The sequence below is a fragment of the Sturnira hondurensis genome, unplaced genomic scaffold, assembly GCF_014824575.4.
Source record: "Sturnira hondurensis isolate 20B ecotype Veracruz unplaced genomic scaffold, ASM1482457v3 Scaffold0006413, whole genome shotgun sequence".
Classification (NCBI taxonomy): Eukaryota; Metazoa; Chordata; class Mammalia; order Chiroptera; family Phyllostomidae; genus Sturnira; species Sturnira hondurensis.
The window spans coordinates 6,048,903-6,072,103 of NW_028079044.1; the positions used below are offsets into that span (position 1 = coordinate 6,048,903).

A 23,201-nucleotide genomic window follows, 5' to 3' on the forward strand; every position below is an offset into this window, starting at 1 on the left:
ACTTACCAGGTTCTGGGGGTCTGTGGGAAAAGAGGAATGGTACCTATCCCACCCCAGCTCCTGTATATGGATCTGGATACTTGCACAACATGCTACCACAAACACAAAAGTCACTTTCTGAAGTCCAGCTGCCCCAATAATTCACCATTTCTATAGAAGCTCACTCTTCTTTGCTTACTAAGTCCTTGACTCTTTCTACAACCTACCCTCAACTCTGGTTATGAGCCTCAGTTCCTCCTTGCTTTGATTCAGGCATGGTTCTCCAGGTCAAATATTCCATCTTTGATTTTAAATAAAATTTGTTATTTGTTCTCTGATGTCAAGTAGTTAGACATACAAGGCGATACTTTCAACTTCTGCCCAGCTGGATCCTTCCAAAAGTGAAGGAAGATTACAGAAGGCAGTCATTAATAGTTTATTAACAATGCCACGTGCTGGAGCAACGTGAAAATGGAAAGGCAGGGAATCTTATTGAGAAGCTAGTAGAAAAGTTTCTGTAAGTACCAAAAGATTTATATTTCAGATCTCTTCTTAGCCATGAAGAATAGGATTCTTTGTAAGTACAAATGTACAATTTATAATTGTACAATACACAAATAGTCCAAATGGAACTATTGGGGATAGGGAGAAAATGCCTGCAGGTATAGATGTTATCTTTTATTTAACCCCATATCTTTTCTCTAAGAATTAAGTTTACCAAAACGAGATAGCTGAGCTCCACACACCAGAGTGCTGCTCCACACCACGCTGATCTCCCCTGAAGTCGGGTGCTGGAGTTCTCTGCCCTGCTGCCCACCTGGCCCTGGAGGTCCTTCCTTGGAAGATGCTGATGGCTCCCTGGCCCACCACGCTGTCTCCTGGACCCACAGACTGAGACTCTGGGACTCCAGTTCACTGCCTCCAATTCTCTCACATGATGTTATTATTGATTGTTTCTGAGTGATTAGTATTGTTATTAGGTTAGCAAAGATTTGGATTAAATCTGCCTTAACAAAAGCCAAGTGAACCTGCATTAGTAAAGTCTGAGTGAATTACATAGTCAAAAAAATTTACCAAAACTACCTCCAATATGACTTTACTATAACTATACTAGCTTAGAGCAGATAGCTCTTCATGTGACTTGGACAAGTGTCAGCATTTGAGCATTCAAAGACAAGCGTGTCATAGTTATGATGCCTTCCCTTTGTCAGTTTCACAAAGTAGAGTCTCAGCATGATTCTTGATATTTATGAAACCTATTCAAAACGCTACCTTTAAATACTCATCTAATATATTCCTTAATGACTAAACCACCAAGGCAATCCCTCATGTATCAGATAATACTTTCAGACGGAAGGTCAAAATGCTGTTAGAGGACACAGCTAAGTGTTGCTCAAAAACTGATTAACAAAACCTGATAGCCTGCACTTTGGCTAAAACAGTTGAATGACTCATTAGCTGTCTAGTAATAGATGTGGCATTGCACCTTCCCCATTCACACCTTTCAAACAAGATGGAAAACATCTCAAAATTGACAGACGGAGTCAAACAAGCAATGGTGCTGCTAAGACAGGAATATTAGTTGCCCTGAAAGACCATTTTCTTCTCCATGAAAATCCCATTATCTTAAGAGTATAATGATACCTTATCAAAAACGTTTCGGTATATGATGTAATACTCATCAGCAGGTCCTTCCTCATTACAGCCCACTCTTTCAGTTTCTGTAATTATGTATCTTTGCATACTTTCCAAAAATTCCTTGTCACTTCTACTAATGATAGGAGGGAGAACTGCATGTTTACTTATTTCTTGAACCGACATGTCATAATCTGCATACTTATCCACCAGAAAAATTTAAGTCTTGACTTGCTTTTGCAACAATGCCAAACCTTTGATAAGCCTGAAATAAAAAAAAGGCCATCAATTAATCTAAAGCTTAAAATAAAGTCAAATAGTCATCTAATATAAGTATAAAAAACATCCCACAGATCTCTGAGATAAATATTTCACCCTGTGAATTAAAAGGTGTATTTTATTCTGCTCTCACGTGCTATCCCTCTGGGATAGAAACACTAATAAAGAACTATTACTAACCAGGATACATATGTCCTATGAGTGATGGTTTCTCAATATTCAACACTTTCTAACAGAAGGCTTAGCACTTTGTTTATTTGTTTCACGTGAGAACATAAGTTTGGAAACCTCCTGATGGCACAAGCAAGGTTGAAGACTTCTTGACCCACATGCCTCCCTGACCAAGTCACAGTCACAACAGCTGTAAATAATTCACGCATTTACTTTGACAATAAACTTGATTATGATGCTTATCTTTAATATGAGTGTACTAACTGAAAAGTAACAAGTCAGAACTTTCTCTAGACTCCATCCATCAATGATGTCAAAGATCGCCAAAGGTGATCTTTTGAGCACAGTTTTCGAGCAGCTCCGACCTACTGCCCTCCCAGGAAAGAATCGCCAGCCAGCTGGGGCTGGGTCCAGCAGCTGTTCCTGAGATCATGCCCCATTAACATCAGATACAGCGCACGCTCGCTTAAAAATGCCTAGCAAGGCAAAACACTTTAACTCCTCCCTCCTCCCCCCATTACAGAAGTACAGAATCATGGCATAAATTTTGGAAAATATAAACCAAAGAAAATTACGTAATGAAAATCCAAACGTCATTCAGAACTCCACCACCTAAACATAGCAACTATTTAATGTGTTGGTGTATTTCTTTCCAATTTTTTAAAGATTGTATTTATTTATTTTAGAGAGGGGAAAGGAGGAAGAGAGGGAGAGAAACATCGATGTGTGGTTGCCTCTTGCATGCCCCCCACGGGGAACCTGGCCTGCAACCCAGGCATGTGCCCTGACTGGGAATTGAACCAGCAACCCTTCGATTCGCAGGCCCACAAGCACTCCACTGAGCCACACTAGGTAGGCCCAATTTTTATAATTATAAAAGTTAGGATCACTCGTATTCAGTTTTGTATCCTAAATTTTTTTACTTAAAAGTTTAACAACTTCTCCATTTTGGTAAATAGTCTTTCCCAACAGGCGGTAAGTTTAACAAGATCAGGAACCAAAATGTTCTCATTCCCAATTATTCTTCCCCACCCATATGCTTTCCAGTGCATAGCAGTTTCTAGCAGAGTAAGTACCAAATACTTTCTCAATAATCAATAATCACTGAGCAGTTATCTCTCAGAAAACACGACGTCAGAACACAGCTGAAGTGATTGTTTCTCAGCATCTACAAAATGCCACTGAGTTACATAAACCAACTCAAATTACATTTCACTCACTCATTCATATTGGACACTTCAGGATACAGAGAAAACAAATCACAAAGGTTCCCAGACAAGTCTATTGGGTTTGCTTAAAAGAGCCCCTGCTACAGAGCGAGAAGGCGGTGTAACAAAGGTGGGCACAATGGGCTACGAAAGCCCAGAGGGGCATCTCCCTTGTCTGAGGGAGAGGGCAGGAAAACATGGGACAACATCCAAGGAACCACATCCAGGGCTATGCAGAAGCTGCACTATATTTATTTTTTCTTTTTTCTTTTTAATTTTAAAATACAAGATGGACCCTTTATTTTATTTTATTTAAATATTTTATTTATTTATCTTTAGAGGGGAAGGGAAGGAGAGAGGAAGAGAAACATCAATGTATGGTTGTCTTTCATGCATCCCCTGCTGGGAACTGGCCTGCAACCCAGGCATATGCCCTGACTGGGAATCGACCCGTGATCATCTGGTTTGCAGGCCCGTGCTCAATCCACTGAGCTACACCAGCCAGGGCTGCACTATATTTATTTTTTCAATAAATGTTTAGTGTCACCTCTGTGTGTCTGCCAGTATCCTAAACCCTAGAGACACAGCACTGAACAAAGTCCTCAGCCTCCCAGAAGTTACGTTCAAGTAGAGAGACAGACAGCACACAGTAAAAATATAGTATGACAGATGGGGGTGAGCTGTATGGGAAAAAATGAAACTGGGAAGGAGTGCTAGAGAGTAAGGAAGGTGGGAAGGTGCTATTATATAAGGCATTAAATTAGGAAAGAGAAAAGCCCTCACTGATAAGGTGAATTTCAGAAATCTGATATAAGTGGGTCATGTTGCCTCCTGGGACTAGAGTGGTTGAGGCAGAGCAGCGAGTCCAAAGGCCTCAAGGCAGCAGAGCATGTGTGAGGAACGGCGAGAAGGCCAGTGGACCTAGAAGAGAGTGAGAAAAAGAGAAGAGATGAAGTCAGAACAGGTGGCAGCCAGATCATGTGGGATTCAAGGCCCTGAAGGCAGGACCAGTACTGGCAAATGAGCACCTTTGTGCAGATTAGAAAAAGGTGCCCTTTCTCTGGACAGACTTGGCAAGAGGACTGAGACCTCCAGGCACTCCAGTGCGAGAGAGACAGCCTCATTTACAGGAACTTAGGCTTAACTGAGTGAGATGGGAAGCCAACAGAAGGCTGTGAGCAGAAGCGTGATGCCTGACTCGCATTTTCTTTTTTTTTTATTCTTTTTTTAAATATATTTTATTGATTATACCATTACAGTTGTTCTATTCCCCCCCCTTCAATCCCTTCCACCCGCACACTCCCTCCCCCACCATTCTGCCCCCCTTAGTTTATAACCACGTGTCTCAAGTTCTTTGGATTCTATATTTCTCCCACTATTCTCGCCCCCCCCTTTCTATTTTCTACCTACCATCTATGCTATTTTCTGTGCCTTCTCCCCGCTTCTCCCCCTCCCACCCCCCTGTTTCTAACCCTCCATGTGTTCTTCATTTCTATGGTTCCACTCCTGATCTAGCTGTCCTCTTGGTTTGCTTTTGTTTTAGGTGTGGTTGTTAATAGCTGTGTGTTTGCTGTCCTTTCACTGTTCATATTTTTCATCTTCTTTTTCTTATATAAGTCCCTTTAGCATTTCATATAATAAGGGCTTGGTGATGATGAACTCCTTGAACTTGACCTTATCTGAGAAGCACTTTATCTGTCCTTCCATTCTAAATGAAAGCTTTGCTGGATAAAGCAATCTTGGCTGTAGGTCTTTGGATTTCATGACTTGGAATACTTCTTTCCAGCCCCTTCTTGCCTGTAAGGTCTCTTTTGAGAAATCCGCTGACAGTCTGATGGGTACTCCTTTGTAGGTGACTGTCCCCTTATCCCTTGCTGCTTCTAGGATTCTCTCCTTCATTTTAGTCTTGGCTAATGTAATTATGATGTGCCTTGGTGTGTTCCTTCTTGGGTCCAACTTCTTTGGCACTCTCTGAGCTTCCTGGATTTCCTGGAAGTCTATTTCCTTTGCCAGACTGGGGAAGTTCTCCTTTATTATTTGTTCAAATATGTTTTCCACTCGTGGCTGTTTCTTTCCCCCTTCTGGTACCCCTATAATTCGGATGTTGGAACATTTAAAGATGTCCTGGAGGTTCCTAAGCCTCTCCTCCTTTTTTTGAATTCTCATTTCTTCATTCCTTTCTGGTGGGATGTTTTGTTCTTCCTTCTGGTCCATTCCATTGATTTGAGTCCCTGTTTCCTTTCCATCACTATTGGTTTCCTGTGCATCTCCCTTCATTTCAATTAGTTTAGCCTTCATATATTCCTCTAATTTGTGACTTTGTTCCTCTAATTTGTGACTATAATCAACCAGTTCTGTGAGCATCCTGATAAATAGTGTCCTGAATTGTGCTTCTGAGAGGCTGGCAATTTCTTGGTCGCTGAGAGTTATTGGCTCTTGGACTTTGAGTTCTTCTTGTGCCATCTTTCGGGTTGTTCGTGCCTGTTCCATAGCAGGATCAGAGCCCTAAAATGTTCACTAGAACAGGGCAACTAAGTTGCTGGGTTGTGAGGCTGTATGTGGGGGCGGGGTCAAAGAGGGACTCTGGCGTCCCGTCTGCCGCCTGCCGCCCTGGCCCTCACTGGTGCCGAAGGGCAACTAAGTCGCTGGGCTGTGACGCTGTATGTGGGGGCGGGGTCAAAGAGGGACTATGGCGTCCTGTCCGCCGCCTGCCGCCACGGCCCTCACTGGTGGCGCAGTTGCTGCCGTCACCGGGCCCACGCGTTTCGTCCCACTGCTCACGAGTGTGCCACTGCCGTCAGCCCTCGCCCCCTGGGACCTGCGTGGTCTGTCTCACTGTGTGCTAATATGCACCCTCGGTCTGCCCCGCACCCCAACTGGTTCCCGTATGCCTGCGTGCCTGGGTCGGGGGCCCTGTCCTGCCAGACCCTGCTCGCTGCTGGCTCCGCTCCTCTTACTGTCCCCGTTGAACGGTTAGATGTAGTCGGACTTCCATATAATTCAATTTTCTGTCCTTTGGTTGTGTCTTTGTTTCTCCAAACCTTTGTTGTATTCAAACTTGGCTGTGGGAGAAGGCACAGTGTTTCCACCTATGCCTCCATCTTGGCAGAACTCCCGCATTTTCTTTCTTTCCTTTTTTTTCATGTATTGATTTTAGAAAGAGAGGAAGGGAGGGAGGGAAGGAGGAAGGAAAAAGGGGTGGGGGGAAGGAGAGGGAGAAACATCGATTTGTAGTTCCACTTATTTATGCATTCATTGGTTACTTCTTGTGTGTGCCCTGGCTGGAGACTGGACCCACAAACCCTGGTGTATCAGGACGACCCTCTAACCTGAGCTACCTGGCCAGGGTAGCTGACTCAGTTTCAAAGAATCGTTCTTGCTGCTTTGTGAAGCCAAGGGCCAAAGCCTGAAGAACTGTTAGGAGGCTACTGCAATAATCTGGAAGAAAGACAAAAGCAGCTCGAATCAGGATAGCAGTAGTGGCGATGGTGAGAAGTGTTCTGCATGTATATTCAAAACAAAGCCAAGATTTGCTGTAGATATGAGAAAGCAGTCAAAGATGGCCATAAAGTTTTGGCCTTATAGATCCTAAGAAAGATGGGAAGTACCACTTATGGAAATGGGAAGAGCAATTTCATGAGATTAGGAGTCTGGGGCTTGCAGTATTAGGGATGTTAAGTAGATAGTGGGATATGTAAAGCTGGAGTTCAAGGGGGTGGTCTGCATACAAATGGCCCTTAAAAGTTGTGACATAGAATGAAAACAACCTGGGAAATGTAAACAAAGCAGAGGTCTAAGGATGGCCTTGGGGAGATAACTCCAAAGTGTAGAGATCTGGTAGTTCAAGAGGAAGCAGCAAAAGAGTCTGTAAAAGGGTATCCAGGGAGGGAGTACCCAGGGAAGGAGAAGAGAGAGGGGTATCCTGGAAGTCAGGTGCAAAGGTGTTTCAAAGAAGAAGGGACTGATCAGCATTTGACTGTGTCAAATGCTGCTGACAGAACATGAAAGATTAAATGACCATCAAATTTAGCAACATGGAAGTGATTAGTGACCACAAGAGCTACTCCACTAGTTGTGGGGACAAAAGGCTGACAGGAGGGGGTTCAGTCCATGAAAGGGGAGGAAATGGAGACAATGAGTATACACAACTCTTTCAAGGAGTTTTGTTGTAAAGGTGAAGACTAGTTGGAAAAGTATGGGACAAAGAACGTTACAGAAATAAGAAATGGATTCTTCAGATACGCCAAAGCATGAGAGAGCATAAGTAAGTCAGGAACTTCAATTATCTCAATAGTATAAATCGAGTCAGCTTGGCAGATTAGGATGTAAGGGAGGCAGAGGCTGAACATCACACTAAAGAATTTGGATTTTATCCTGAAAATGAAGTAGAATAATGACATAATGCTTTTACCTTCTAGAATATTGTGTAGACAAAAGTGAAGGTGGGTTAGAAAAGGAGAAAGACTAGAGACAGGTCAGAAGTTAGATACTGAAAACTTCCATAAGAAACTTAAGGAGGCCCTGGATTTGGGGCTAGGGACGCAGAGGGGAAGACACAGAGATAAAAGGAGATGGCATTAGGAGGGTACATTAGAAAGGATTCCGTGGTTTGTGCAGTGGACAAGGGCCAAGGTAAGGACATAACTCCCTTGTCACTATTTGCCCCGCCTTGCCAGGAGAGCGTCCTGTACATACGCCAAAGTCTTCCTCTTAGGACCTTAACTTCCACTTACAATGTACAAATTTGTAAATTCTACAACTAAATAACCCTTCCACTGATTTCTTTCCAGTATGGCTTCATTTCAAAATCTAAAACCAACATAGGATTCCCAACATATTAAACCGTTTCACACGACAAACCAGGCGCAGAAACCTTACACTAGCAGAGACATGAGGGTAGAAGGAGGAGGAGCTAAGAAGGGCTAGGGAGAAAAAAAAAAAGGATGAACCCCCGTTTTGGAAGATATCACCCATATCCCAGTTTGACTTAAGTTGGCCACAGGTACTCCCTTCCCTTGAGGGCCCAAGGAGCAGCCGGTGGTAACGGGCTGATCCTCGGCCCCTAACCACCTCTGTAAGTAAGAGAACGATACTTTCGTTCCACTACGCTTCCCCAGCCTCTTACCCTTTCCTCCGAGTCATTTCCGACCCGTTTCCACCTTCACTGAAAGCGTTACTCCGCTTCACCCTTCCTCCCTCCTCCCCCTAATCCCTGCCTCCAAACCCCGACGCCAGCGCTTGGACGCAGTAACTAGGGAACCGAGCGTGTGGAACTGCATCTTGGGACAAGTAGTTCCAGCCTGAAGAAAGCAGTGAAAAACTACAATTCCCAGGAGACACTTCCATTTCCCCCTTTCCCTCAGTGAGGCTCTCTCAATACCACCCCTTTTTAAAGACCCCTCTTAGCCACGTTCACTGTAAGAAAAAAGCCTTTTAAAGACATTTTTAAGTTTATTATCCGGAGAGAATTCTGGAGATAAAAGTGAGAAGCCCAAAATAGAAGAAGAAATGAGGTTCACGAGCTAGTTCGGCACGTGGTTAGACAGCCGCTGTGAGAGCCGTCAGGCATTTCCTGCGGCCGCCTAAGGGGTGGGGCCTGCGGCGGCGGCGGCGCCCGGAAACCCTGTGGGCCTGCGCCGCGCTCTCCCTTTCCGATCCGCCATCTGCGGTGAGTGTGTGCTTCTCCGGCGCTCCCTGGCCGGCGGCCTTCCCGTCTCCTTCTCCTGTGCCCGCGTCGCTAACCCCTCTCTTCCTTTCCCTCCACCTCAGGTGGAATCGCCGCCAGGATGCAGATTTTCGTGAAAACCCTTACGGGGAAGACCATCACGCTCGAGGTACGGGCCAGGTGGTGAGAGGGAGTCGAGGCCCGAGGAAGGCCGCGAGGTGGATGCCGGCGCCCGCGCCGCTTTCTGCTTAGGACGGGTTTCTGAGCCGGGGTTCCGAAACCTGGCCCCGAATGGAGGGTTGTTGGCCGAGCAGGGCCCCGGGGCTGGTTTTGCATGCCCGAAGTCTGAGCTTACAGTCTTCCAGCGGCGGGCAAAGCAGGGGTCCCGCGAAGGGGCGGCAGGCGCCGGGCCCGTGGGCGCGAGCACGTGTGGCCTGGCCGAGGGAGTGTGCTCTCGGGCAGCCCTAGGAGGGGGCCTGGCACGGGGAGAGGGGTTGGCTGGGCTGGGAAAGTGCGGCCGTCCGCGCGCCGCGGTTCTGTGGTGACCGTCAAGTTGAAGTGAGGGTTATTTAGTTTTAGTTATTGTAGTTTCTTACTGTGTCAACTAATACGTTTGCGTTTTAAACTCTTAGGTTGAACCCTCGGATACGATAGAAAATGTAAAGGCCAAGATCCAGGATAAGGAAGGCAAGTAATTTCAAGTTCAGAAGTACTAACCCCCAGAAGCTCCAACCTCCCTGCAGGTGCTAGACCTACCTGCTCCTGGCGGGGTAGGGGGAGGTCAGACTGACCTGGTGAAACGCTCTTAGAGGAACGCGGTAGACAAACGTTTATGAGCATGGGGCCAAGCTGCAGGGCATTTCACATACGTGAACTTGGATGACCTATATCTGTACGTCCGTTTTCTCTTCTGCAAAATGAAGATTATATTGATGTGTTAAGTGTTGGTAAGGGTTACATAAAGTGAAATATGTAAACATTTAAAACTGTGCTTGGTTTGCAGTAAGAACTCTTATCAGCCATTAGTGCTATTTGATTCANGGAGGTCAGACTGACCTGGCGAAACGCTCTTAGAGGAACGCGGTAGACAAACGTTTATGAGCGTGGGGCCAAGCTGCAGGGCATTTCACATATGTGAACTTGGATGACCTATATCTGTACGTCCGTTTTCTCTTCTGCAAAATGAAGATTATATTGATGTGTTAAGTGTTGGTAAGGGTTACATAAAGTGAAATACGTAAACATTTAAAACTGTGCTTGGTTTGCAGTAAGAACTCTTATCAGCCGTTAGTGCTATTTGATTCAGGATTATTTGTACACCTTGAGCAGAGGCTTGTCCTGTTGTGACTTTTATTTTTTCCATTAGGAATTCCTCCTGATCAGCAGAGACTGATCTTTGCTGGCAAGCAACTGGAAGATGGGCGTACTTTGTCTGACTACAATATTCAAAAGGTCTGTTAGTTGAAAAGGTCAGCTTTTTAAGTATAAATTGATGTTAAAATTTTTGACAAGTACACACAAGTGGGAAGATTAACATTAGAGTGGCACGATTTCCCAGGTGGTGCTTACCCTAACTTTCTAATTGAGAAGCAGTGCGCTAGTTCTCACATCTTGGAAATGTTATTTAATCTGTGCATTAAGAATCTACTAAAGAATCAGACTCCCCCCAAGACTTCCTCATCTGTGGATTGTGTACTTCCTGGTGCATCTAATCAGATGTGTGGTGCTGGTTTTCTGTTGTTAATGGAGCGTGAATACTAATGTGACTGTTTTTAAAGCCTGTTTCATGCTTTGTTTCATTAACAGGAGTCCACTCTTCATCTTGTGTTGAGACTTCGTGGTGGTGCTAAGAAAAGAAAGAAGAAGTCTTACACCACTCCCAAGAAGAATAAGCATAAGAGAAAGAAGGTTAAGCTGGCTGTCCTGAAATACTACAAAGTGAGCCTATTTCTTTATTTCTCAAGCATACAGACTATTTTGTATTTGAAAAGTAGCATTTTAATTCTGGAAAAAACAATCACTTAACCTAGGAATAGCTGGAGGAAAATGATAATAGAGCCTTAGGATTGAAGAATTACATGTGGAAAAAATGAAACTACTAAACTGGAAGAACACGTGTAATTCTTGTAAAAACCTTGAGTTTGGGAAAAGAAAAACTGAATTGGGAAAAACTATAAAGGAAAAATATTAGTACATCTCCCTGGCTGGTGTAGCTCAGTGGATTGAGTGCAGGCCTGCAAACCAAAGGATGGTGGTTTGATTCCCAGTCAGGGCACATGCCTGGGTTGCAGGCCAGTTCCCAGCAGGGGACTCACAAGAGGCAACCATACATTGATTATTTCTCTCCTTCCCTTCTCCTCTAAAGATAAATAAATTAAAATCTTGGGGGGGGAATATTAGTACATCAAATTAAAAAGTATATATACTATGCTTTTAATGATGTGAAAAATCAAGACATGGGAACTTTTTGAGACATACACAATAAAGTTACAGTAGAAATAAAGATTAATATCTGCATTGGAAAATGAACAGTGAATATACAGTTTACAAAAGAAGAAATACAAATATATGAATCACAGAAACCCAGTTGAGGCTTGACTGGTGTGGCCCAGTGGGTTGGGTGTTATCCTGCAAACGGAAAGGTCACTGGTTGGATTCCTAGTCAGAACACGTGCCAGGGTTACAGGCCAAATATGGGGGCATTTGAGAGGTAGTCAATTGACATTTCTCTTGTCTCTCTAAAAACAAATAAATCTTATTAAAAGTAAATTTTTGAAGTCAGAACTGGGTTCAGGTCTTAGCTCTATACCCCTTCCACTTCAAGGCTGGACTCGAATGAGCTCTGAACATGCACGTACGTGTTGTTGTGATTACTGGTGAGAATTTGCCTAAAAAGAGGTAATGATGCTTTCATCTATAGGTACTAAAAACTACTGTTGTGTGATTAAAAGGCTAAATATTTTAAGTCACTTAGGTTAGACTTCAGAATATTTTGTAAAATTATCTTAACCAGCAGACTTGTACTTTCTAGGTGGATGAGAATGGCAAAATCAGTCGCCTTCGTCGGGAGTGCCCTTCAGATGAATGTGGTGCTGGAGTTTTTATGGCCAGCCACTTTGACAGACATTATTGTGGCAAATGTTGTCTGACCTATTGCTTCAACAAACCAGAAGACAAGTAATTGTATATGAGTTAATAAAACACATGAAGTAACATTCAATTGTTGAGTTTTATTCATGACTTTTTAAAGTGTCGAATTGACAGATCACACCATTTCTTTGATAGATTATACATTGGCAGTAGAATTGCATTATATTTACTGTCAGCTATCAAAGCAGCTTGTGTTTGTCCTTTTTTTTTTTTTTTTTTGACCTCAGCACTATTGACATTTTGGACCAGGTGGGAGCTGCTCTGTGCATCACAGGATGACGAATAGCATCCCTGTTCTCTACCCACATGATGCCAGTAGCGTTCCACCCCCACTACCACAATCAGAAGTATATGCATGCATTGCCAATGACCCCTGGGTGAGGGAGGACTAACCCTTACCCCAAACTGAGAAGCACTGATTTGTGTGAATTGGTGTTAAAACATTGCCATGACATATTTCATACAGTGTAAAGACTGAGCTGTAAATTTGTCAATTCAGAAGTTCATCCTAAGTCCCCGAGTGGCTTGGCTGGGATGTTGCTGTCTGTAGAATGAGGGAATACACTTAGCTGTTCAATGTTGAGTGTGAACTCTGGAAGGGATTCAGACTGTTTGCTCATTAGTCTTGTTGATTCTGAAGAATAGGATTTCAAGCAGTATTTGGTACCTTATTTTGCCCAAGGAGCTCAATTTCAGAGAGGATTGCTTCTCTTGGTACCACTCAAGTAAAACAGTCACTTGGAGTTCATTAACTGATTCTTATAGGCCAATGAACAATTTGTTTTTACTGTATTACCAGGATTTCTGGTTTCAGGCATCCTTAAATTTACATTTTCCTACTTTGACAGTCATGCATGCTAATGCTTGACAGAATTACTTGGGCATTTACTGACCACTAAGTGGTGAATTCTTATATAAAGGATACTGGTTGCTTGATAATAAAGCAAGATTATTTAGTCGTTAACATTTTTAATATAATTTTAAAATCCTGGGTCCCAAGAGGTCTTGGCTAGAACTTCCTTTTCTTCATAACAAACAATTTCATCTCCCACTTTAAATTCTATCTTTTCTTCATCCAAACTGAGGCCACAGTCCATTCCAGTTTTAATGACTGAAACGTTATCTTTATGGTGTTTAAGTGAGGTTAGTGAGCCTTCAAAAACAAAAACAAAAACCCATTAAGGTTCATATATTCAACAAATAATAAGCATCTAAATGTTCTGTAGTCTGGTATTAAAAGGAAAATTACACTGGAATTGTTAAAAGTTTTATGATCTTGTCATATTAAATAATAGGAATAAACCAGGGAAACCAAAGGAAAATAAAGTAAATCTGATTTGTAGTAAATGGTAAACTAAATCTCCCATTTTAAAGACAAGCTAACTGCAGGGCATGGGACTATATACTCAGGACTTGAATGAGATAAACCTTGGCAGGTAAAAGGTCAAGAAAGGATTGAAACAGTTAAGTATATAGAATGGAGAAGACAAGACTGGAAAAGCAGTCTGAGAAGTTTAGAAAATCAAACTAAGGGATTAAAAATCTTGGAGGAAGTATCAAGAGCTAGTAAGGGAGGTAACCCAGCAACTGGAGAAGGATTATCAGCAAGGAGTGGCTTGAACTAGGCTTATAGCAGGGAAATAACATTTCAGATGGCTACAGAGAACTGTCAGGTTCAGGTGACTGCATAGACTACATAAACAGATTTTGATGTTGCTTACCCTTCCAAATAACATGTCCATTACGGATTAATTTAAAGTTTTTTTGTTTTTCTAACTGTCCCTTTTGGACTCTGCAGCCAGCCACAGGAACTTTTTTCTTCCCTTCTGTGACAGAGAAGGTAGCTAGTATAGAAGCCTCACCTTTGGGAAGAAGAGAATATTAAGTAATGGAAACAAAAGATTCTGAAAAACACAATTTCTGACATTTTGCAAGGCAAGAATTAAGGTGTGAGAAAAATACAAACTCATGTACAGAAGCCCCAGTTTTTTTTGACTCCACAAACTTTATATTCTTGACCAGTATTAGATATAAAAACAAAATGCTTGGATATTCTTAGGAAAGAAAAATCACAAAAATAAATGTGCTTATTAAAAAAGTGAATGAAAGAAAAATAGAACTCACTTTTTTGGTTGAGTAAAATGCACTTAAAGATGATAGTCACTGATGATAAGATTAAGCAAAAAAAAAAATATGGATGGGGACCACAGTGTGGTGATTGCCAGGGGGAAGAGGATGGAAGGACGGGGAGGAGTGTATAAAACAGACAGATTAATTAATACAATTCCTGTCTGCTCCATGAAAACCTGGTTTTCAACTGTCCCTCACTGTATTTTCTAGGCTAATCTGTTTCTATTTATCTGTTACTGATTTTTTTATTTTTCATATTTTCTATTACAATTTAGTCCCCTTATAACAACCCCCTCCTCCACACCAGATTTATTTTTAATCTCACTACTGGTAATTTATACCCCACTTAAGAGTATTAATTTTGTGACTCAGCTTAACTTCTTCACTAAGTGGAAATTAAAACAAATGCCAACGACATGGTGCCATACACTACAATGTACCAATTTCCCAGGGTTAGTGTGATCTGACGGGTGCTTGCTTACTCCTAGAAACAGTTTTACAAACTGCTCTCAGCACAAGAACATACAAACCTCGGTAGATCAATGGGTCACAGAAGCCTAAAATAAATGTACTATAGACCAGAATGTAAATACTGAATTTCATTGAGGAACTATCAGCCAAATCCAAATTAAAGAATATTCTACAAAGTCACTGGACTCTATACTTCAAAAATGGCATGGTCATAAAAGACTGAAAAATGAAAAGTAATCCATAACCCTGAACTAAGAGAAAAATATATACCTATAAAGTCTTTATTGGGGCAATGGATAAAATACGAATATGGGCCCTCCTTTAGATAATAGTACTAATGTTAAATTTTCATAGTTCAATATTCGTTCTGTGATTTTATATGAGAACATCCTTGTGCTTAGGAAATGCAAGTATTTAATGGCAAATGGACACAATATTTCAAATTTACTTTCACAGTTGATACAGAAGAAGGTTGTGGAGGGGCAGGGAATAGAGTAAATGGAGCAAAATGTAAATAACTGGTGAACTGGGTAAAGGATATGTGAGAGGGAGTTTCTTGTACTTTTCTTGTAATTTTTCTGGATATTTAAAACCATCATAAAAAAAGTTAACAAATCTGTATACAGGGAGGAAAAAAAACAAATAAAATGATTCAGTTGTTATAAATTTAGCCTATAATCTGGCCAAGGGATATGCTAGAAAGAATATTTTAAATTATTTAACATTTAAATATAAAATAAATTTTCTTTTCATCTGGTAGATTTCTCTGCCAGTACCAGGACAAAATCAATGGCTCCTTCCATGACATGTTAATAATCTTTATGCCTCCCACCCCAATCTAATATGTATTAAATTAGTTGTTCATGTCCAAACTTAAGGGTAAGCTCTTACTGCTTTACTTGTCTTATCCTCAGGGCCTAAGTGTTTATGGTACATATGAAATTACATTGAAATTCTTATGTGCCGTGGTCATTTTTTCTAGAACACAGGATATGTATTGAAACAGTGAATGCATTTCAACAGTAAAATACATTTCCCCAAAATTGCTTTCAAGTGTCATTTACAGCATCTAAGATAGGAATGTTTTGCCATCAGTGAACACTCACCTACTGTGTGCTCTTCCACAATGCAGGGCAACCTGTTGCTCAGTTCCTCCTGCAAATCCTCAATGAGACGGTAAATGACTTTGTGAAGTTTAATTTTTACTCCTTTCTTTGCAGCTGACTGCTGGATAACATTGCCTGCATTCACATTGAAGCCATATATGACACCTAGTAATGAGAAATACAGTCAATAAAGTAGCACAAATATCATACTAAAGAAGTTTGTCTTTCAAACAGAAACGCAAATCTAAATTGTTTTATTTTCTTCTATATAAAATAAAAGCAAGTTGTGGAGATGAGAAATTTTACAATTTTTTTCTTATGAAAACTAGTAAATTTTCTAATAAAAAGATTTTATAAATTCTACTGTGGCTTGTTGAACAAGGAACATTTCTTTATGATTTTAAAAATCTTCATTTAAGGAACATCATTTTAAGTGTCACTAATATGCAAGGCAGTATGCTAAGCAAAGCTTTGATTTTTATAACAGATTTATAAATTACCAGAAAAAAATTACTAGGGCTGAAATAGTATTACATTATTTTAATAATTCTATTACTATAATCTTACTGTCTACAACTTTTGTGGTTTACACTTAGGTATTCAGCCTCTCAAAAATACTTACTTAATTGGTAAAGTTCAAGAGTTATTTAAGAAACGAGCCCTGACCAGTGTGCCTCAGTTGCCTGGGCATCATCCTGCAAAGGGAAAGGCTGCTGGTTGGATTCTTAGGGCACATGCCTGGGCTGCGGTTGGTGTTGATCCCTGGTCAGGCACATACAACAGGCATCCAACTGATGTTTCTTTCCCTCTCTTCCTCCCTCCCTTCTCCTCTCTCTAAAAATAAATAAATAAATAAATAAATAAATACTTTTAAACAAATGAAAGTTCTATGAAGCTGAGCATTTTATTTTTTTTTAAGATTTAATTTTTACAGAGAGGGAGAGGGAGGAAGAAAGAGGCAGAGAAACATTAATCAGTTGCCTTTCTGACATGCCCTATAGGGGGCCATGTCTGCAACCCAGGCACGTACCCTGACCTGGATCAAATCAGCAACCTTTCACTTGCAGGACGATGCCCAACCAGCTGAGCCACACAGGTCAGGGTGAAGCTGAGCATTTTACCGAAGAACAAATAGAGTATTTAACTGTAAATACCTTGGAGAAAAAACAAAACAAAACACTCTAAAGAAACAAAGTTAATGAGAACAGCTTAATCAAGAGAACACCACCTTGAAAGTCTCAGTATTAAGAAATCATACAATACACTATCTACGTTACCACAGTACAGTGCTAGGCCAGTGATTTTCAACCTTTTTCATCTCATGGCACATACCTTATATAAACTAATAAATTCTGTGGAACACCAAAAAATATATGTTTTGCCAATCTGACAAAAAATAGGTATAATTTTGATTCATTCATACTGGATGGCTATTGTGTTGGCTGTTGTCATTTTTTAATTTGACAGTCTAAGGGAAAAGAGTCTGGGGCCCCTGACTTAGTAGTCAGGTAGCGCACATTTTAAAAATTCTTGCAGCACACCAGTTGAAAATCACTGTGCTAGCTAGGACAATTAGTGGCCATGAAAATACTGAGTTAACCAGCATTGCTGAAAATACCTTTTAAGTAGTAGAGGTAACATCTAATTCTAATTAAATCAGGCCATGAAGTAGCTCCTTCCTAAATGATTCATTAATCACTCAGTAGTGCTGGTGCTTTGCTAAGTGACAGACCTAGTTAAAGAGACAGTCATGAGTCCCCTTTTTGTGTATCATAACTTCGAGCAATAAACAGTCCCCTTGCCTTCTAGGCATTCAAAGCTAACAAAAACTTTCTGTCTAAGGGAGATGATTTGTCAAATAATCAATGAACAAAAACAGGTAGCCAAAGGTAAAAGATGAAGCAAAGTGCTGAACAGGCTGATCACAGTGTTAGGAGCATTCAAAAATCTACAAGAAAGATACAGAACCAAACTTGGATTGGGTGGGGAACTGGGAAGAGTCGGGAGATGGGAAAGGAACGGTACCTTTCAAAAAAAAAAAATCAAGAAACACTACTGGGGTTTGAACTAGTTCCCCAAGGTTGCAGTACAATGACAAGTGGAGCTACACCTAAAATACTGCACATCCCACCCGCCCTCAATCAGTAGCAGGGGACTCAACTACAACAGGAAGGGTGATGCGATAAAGCAAATGCCAGGTGCGGCTAGCCAGGCGACAAAAGACAGAAGCAAATGGTTCAGTGTGCTCTAGGAAACAAAGCTAACAGGAAATGGAATCCTTACTGTGAAATGTTTCAGCAAGGTTAACATCATTTTCACTGATATCGCCCACACCAAAATGTACTAATTCCAGTTCACATTCATGTGAAGCGTCATAGGTATCCATAACGTTCAGAATGGCCTCAACGGAACCATCAACGTCACCTAAATGCGAGTTGAAAATTACTGGTGTTAGGAGTTAAGCACTGACAAACACAAAAATGATGATAATCTATTTAAAACCTTAATAAGAACAACATTTACCACTAAATCCACTTTTATTTAGGTTTACCATTATAAATATCTACTTAATTTAATAAAGGATAATGAACCAAATGTACATTTCCAACAGTATCAGGAAGAAAAATGGTTACTAAGAAAATCTCAAAATGGGTAGAAGAGGTCAAAAGGCACAAACTTCCAGTTACAAAAAGTCATGGAATGTACTGTGCCGCATGGCAACTACAGTTAGTAGTACTGTACTGCACACGTGAAAGTTGCTAAGAAAGTGGATCTTAAAAGTTCTCATCACAAGAAAAAAAATGTACATGTATGTTGATCCATGTTAACTAGACTTTTTGCAGTGAAAACTTCACAATATATACAAATATTGAATCATTATGTTATACAACTGAAATTAACATATATGGCAATTATACCTCAATAAAAGTAAGTCTTCCTCAAAACACTGACATATTTTTGGCTTAAATTTAACAGCTCAAATTAATTGTGACAATGAAGAAATACATTTATTCCCAAAATGAGTTAAGTAAAATCTTTTAAAAGTCACCTTTAATAATTACAGGAAGTATATTTGAATCTCTTTCTAGTTTCTCTTTTGGCTTTAAGATCTTTTGTTCTTTTTTTTCTTGATACTTTATGAATGATCTCTGCTTCCAATGTAAAGTGCCATACTTCTCACGGGCTTTCCGATGTGCTTCTTGGTGTTCCCTTCGCTTGTCTTCTATCATTTTTAGATCCTCTTTGTTTTTTTCCTCTTCCTGCTCATATTTTCTCCACTCAACAACTTCACGTGCCCTTGACTTTACAGGGCAACACCCCCCCCAAAAAAAACAGGCATTATTTAACTACACAGAAACCAGTAACTGCTGGGTTAAAAGATTTGTGTTTTTTCTCCTTTATGAAATTAGTTTAACTCATTATGAAACCATTAATTTTATAAGTTTCAAGAAATTTATAAAACTTTAATTTGGAGGCTTCGTGTATAATTGAAACTATTTAACTTAAAAATCCTATCTCAAATTTTAAAAAATTCTATAGCCAAATTCTAAAAAAGGCACTATTGGTCCCCTCACAGCTCCTTACAATCTAGAATTCCTGACACTACTTAATAATNACCCCCCCCAAAAAAAACAGGCATTATTTAACTACACAGAAACCAGTAACTGCTGGGTTAAAAGCTTTGTGTTTTTTCTCCTTTATGAAATTAGTTTAACTCATTATGAAACCATTAATTTTATAAGTTTCAAGAAACTTATAAAACTTTAATTTGGAGGCTTCGTGTATAATTGAAACTATTTAACTTAAAAATCCTATCTCAAATTTTAAAAAATTCTATAGCCAAATTCTAAAAAAGGCACTATTGGTCCCCTCACAGCTCCTTACAATCTAGAATTCCTGACACTACTTAATAATAAGTTAGCATTAATATACTTACTTCATATAACATTATAAATAATTAAAATCTCATCATAACTAATATATAGGAATTAAGCTTGATGTACCTCAGATTCTACTTCAAGAATTTCATCCCCTGCAGAAGGGAGGTCTCTCCAGCCTATAATGCCCACTGGCATGCTGGGGCAGGCCTCATTAACTGTTTTTCCATTTTCATCAAACATTAAACGCACTTTTGCCCAACTCTTTCCAGCAACCAGAATCGAGCCTTTTCTCAAAGTTCCTCTTTGAATTATTGCTGTAGTAACAGGACTAAAATGAAAATAAAGGTATTTATTCTTAAAGCCATTATTAGGATGTAATAGTACTTTCTTAAGTAAAGACATCTTTGTAAGACTTAAATATATATAATACGTACACATAGTGTTTACCACTTCTCAACTTCTCAAGCTGTTTTCGTATTATAAAAATATTTATTCACAATTGTTGAGAGCCCTGGCTGGCATAGCTCAGTGGATTGAGCTCGGACCTGCAAACCACACAATCGAGGTTCGATTCCCAGTCAGGGCACGTGCCTGGGTTGCAGGCCAGTTCCCAGCAGGGGACTCATGAGAGGCAACCAAACATTGATTATTTCTCTCCCTCTCTCCTTCCCTTCCCCTCTAAAGATAAATAAAGAAAATATTTTTTAAAAAAACACAATTGTTGAAAGGTGGAAGCAACCAAATGTCCGTCAATGGAAGAATGAATAAAGAAAATGCAGTATATAAATACAATGGAATATCATGCAACCTTAAAAAAGAAACACTGTACAGGCTACAACACAGATGAACCTCAAGGTCATTTATGGTAAGCAAAACAAAGACAAATAACTCCAAATCAAAAAGGACAAATAACTGTATGATCCAACTCATATGAAATATCTAAAGTAGTCAAAATCATAGAAACAGAAAATGAAAAGGTGGACCTGGGGGGGAGGGAGAGAAAATTAGTGTTTCATGGATATAGTCTCAGTTTTGCAAGATGCACGACAATGTGAACATACTTAAAACCACTGAGCTGTACATTTAAAAATAGTTAAGATGGTAATGTTACATACATTCTTATAAAGTTATGGTAGTGGGCAGATGCAGATAGCTGAGTTTTCTGACAGAATCCTAATCCCTTCTTTAATTTGTTGGGCAGTGGGAAGACTTCCTTTGCTGATAGAGAGGGAAATTAAAGACAAGAATACCATTCCAAAGACCTTCCTAAATGTTATATTACTAGGTAAGGACATAAAGGATTTAGAAACCTTAAAGGCAACAACTGCTATCTCATTCCAATTTCTGTTAAAAGGCACGTGGCTTTGTCAGTTCAGTTAAGTCAGTAGGGAAAAAAATCAAACAAATTAAATGCTTAAGTCACCCAATATGACGACTACAAGTATACAGGCAGTTGTTATGGTGTACTAATAACTTCACTTTTGTGTTCTCTATGCTAGTGCAATAAAATACTTTTCAAAAATGCTTTGAAAATATTGTTTATGGACTAACCATAACATGCAATAAAAATAACATATTATGGTATGATCAATTCACAAAAACAATGGAACAAAACTATTAAAAAAGGAAGCATTTTAATAGTCTTACCCTCTTCCTTTGTCTGTGAAAGATTCTATCACTGTACCTTCCACTGGACCAGTGGGGTCTGCTTTCAATTCTAACATTTCTGCAAGAGTAACTGTTGCCTCTGCCAAAGCCATCAAATTATCACCCTTTAACAAAAAAATGTGATAATGAACATTATCTGTAAACACCAGGGTCAGAAAGCCAAATAATTATTGACAATTTCTCTCTCTTTCTCTCTCCCCCACCAAAGAAAACTTTATTTCCAAATCCTTCCACTTTGAAAAAGTGTTTCCATTTCTCTATTCCTATCAATGACCTTAATGGATTATTAGTTGATGAATTATAAGTTATTCTTTTTATTTTCCCTTTATTTTTATTGTTGATACTAACATATATATTTCTCTTTAAGCATTAAAAGCATGAATTATACAACTGGAAGGAAGAAAGGAAAGAGGGAAGGGAGGGAGGGTGGGAGGGAGAGAGGGATAAACCAGAAAATCTGATCCAGGGACAGAACTTGCAAGGAACAGTGACTACTTTTTTTAAGAATGCCCATTAGAGATGTTTGTTAATACTCTTTCATAAATGGTGCTGAAATCATTCTCTCTACTCCATTTGTCTGTATAATTTTGTTTTCTTCATCTCACTTTCTTTACAATGGTACTTTACACTGAGGTTCTATCCAATGTGACAAGCTTTCCTATCTATTTTTTCATTTGATCCACTGTAACTACCCAACTATGTAACCCTAAAAAGTCACTTCGCCTCTCTGGATCTCCTTTCTTCAACTGTTAAGTGAAGGACTAGATTACGTGATTCTTTTCATGATCTATGCTTACTGTGCTTGCTAGGGCTCCAAGATTACACGGCTGATTAACTGGCGATCAAACTGGAACTGAAGGGCAAGGGATTTTTTCATTCTCCATGTCAGCTATGGGATTGCTCATGTTGTTAGAGTATAAAACAATAGAGATACTGTAAACAAAATATTTTGCCTACCCATCTACAATATTTATTTCTAGTATTTATTCTAATTTATAAAACGCTGCTCTGAAAAACAGTGCTTTTCATAATGCATTGTTTCTTTGCATAATGTCGACCTCTATATCTACCTTGGAAAAGAAGACCTCGCCTTACTTCCCTGGCCCTCTCTCCCAACTCCCTCCATCCTGCCATGTCTCCAGATTTGCCTAACTCATCTCATGGTATTCGGGCAGAATATGTAGCCATGTCTTCAAACATTTTAATATTGTCATCTGGCTTTTACAGTGCAATAGCAATTAAGGTACAGTGGAAATATAGCAAAGTAAGGTGGCATTCTATGAATTTCAGAGAAAAAGAGTCATGATTTTACTATTAAAGGGAGGCATCATTTCTTTTTTTAAGGTTTTATTTACTTACTTTTAGAGAGAGGGGAAAGAAGGGAGAAAGAGAGGGAGAGAAACACTGACTGGTTCTCTCTCTAATGCCTCCAACCAGGGACATGGTTCACAACCCAGACATGTGCCTTGATAGGGAATTGAACCAGTGACCTTCTGTTTTGTAGGACGACACTCAACCCACTGAGACATTCCAGTCAGTGCAAGGAGGCATAATTTCTAAGCATCTTGTAGGAAGGAAATTTAGAAAAAGTAAAGATAAAATAAAAATTAACCAAAAGAATGTGGCCAAATACAGGACCATCCTTCAGTGAATGATCTTAGGGGAGGAAATGTCTGTATTATGAGTAAACCATGGAACATAAGAATGAACAAAAAAAGAAACTGTTACTTAGCAGCAACCTGCATGGGATAAGAGAATTGGAAAATGCTGTCACAAAGCAGGCAGTAAGCTTCCTTGGTGTTTTTCAACCAGAAAACAGTAACTGGTAATTTAAAAGAGAATAGAATTTGTCTTAGTA

The 23,201-nt window shown here is 39.9% G+C and overlaps 3 protein-coding genes across 10 annotated transcripts in view; 1 reads left to right on the top strand and 2 right to left on the bottom strand.

Moving 5' to 3' along the window:
- The window catches only part of CLHC1 (clathrin heavy chain linker domain containing 1), a 43,738-nt gene extending 35,172 nt beyond the window's left edge, over positions 1-8,566 (bottom strand). For 2 of the 4 annotated variants that reach the window (XM_037047923.1, XM_037047922.1), the window contains exons 1-2: positions 8,398-8,566; positions 1,624-1,879 (exon numbers count right to left, since the gene is read on the bottom strand). In XM_037047923.1, coding sequence (XP_036903818.1) covers positions 1,624-1,679 — 56 coding nt within the window. In that variant the 5' untranslated portion in view covers positions 1,680-1,879; positions 8,398-8,566. Of the gene's footprint in view, positions 1-1,623; positions 1,880-8,397 lie in introns of those variants that run through there. The other 2 variants (XM_037047924.1, XM_037047925.1) reach the window with 2 other exon arrangements.
- A 298-nt stretch (positions 8,567-8,864) lies between these two features.
- Positions 8,865-12,154, top strand: RPS27A (ribosomal protein S27a). The gene is made up of 6 exons (XM_037047932.1): positions 8,865-8,940; positions 9,042-9,106; positions 9,570-9,624; positions 10,304-10,389; positions 10,744-10,875; positions 11,969-12,154. Exons 2-6 carry the CDS (start codon positions 9,059-9,061, stop codon positions 12,116-12,118), a joined length of 471 nt encoding a protein of 156 aa, XP_036903827.1. The 5' UTR covers positions 8,865-8,940; positions 9,042-9,058; the 3' UTR covers positions 12,119-12,154.
- The window catches only part of MTIF2 (mitochondrial translational initiation factor 2), a 28,404-nt gene continuing 16,537 nt past the window's right edge, over positions 11,335-23,201 (bottom strand). For 3 of the 5 annotated variants that reach the window (XM_037047930.1, XM_037047927.1, XM_037047928.1), the window contains exons 8-14: positions 21,323-21,447; positions 19,799-20,003; positions 18,844-19,096; positions 18,078-18,218; positions 15,795-15,959; positions 13,809-13,949; positions 12,855-13,240 (exon numbers count right to left, since the gene is read on the bottom strand). In XM_037047930.1, coding sequence (XP_036903825.1) covers positions 13,068-13,240; positions 13,809-13,949; positions 15,795-15,959; positions 18,078-18,218; positions 18,844-19,096; positions 19,799-20,003; positions 21,323-21,447 — 1,203 coding nt within the window. In that variant the 3' untranslated portion in view covers positions 12,855-13,067. Of the gene's footprint in view, positions 11,692-12,854; positions 13,241-13,808; positions 13,950-15,794; positions 15,960-17,412; positions 17,527-18,077; positions 18,219-18,843; positions 19,097-19,798; positions 20,004-21,322; positions 21,448-23,201 lie in introns of those variants that run through there. The other 2 variants (XM_037047931.1, XR_005066759.1) reach the window with 2 other exon arrangements.

Bases quoted from the DNA above. Each gene is read 5' to 3' on its own strand.
- RPS27A (XM_037047932.1), top strand. From the start codon at position 9,059: ATGCAGATTTTCGTGAAAACCCTTACGGGGAAGACCATCACGCTCGAG. The intron at 9,107-9,569 runs GTACGGGCCAGG...TTAAACTCTTAG, and splicing joins GGAAGACCATCACGCTCGAG to GTTGAACCCTCGGATACGAT. The intron at 10,390-10,743 runs GTCTGTTAGTTG...TTTCATTAACAG, and splicing joins CTGACTACAATATTCAAAAG to GAGTCCACTCTTCATCTTGT.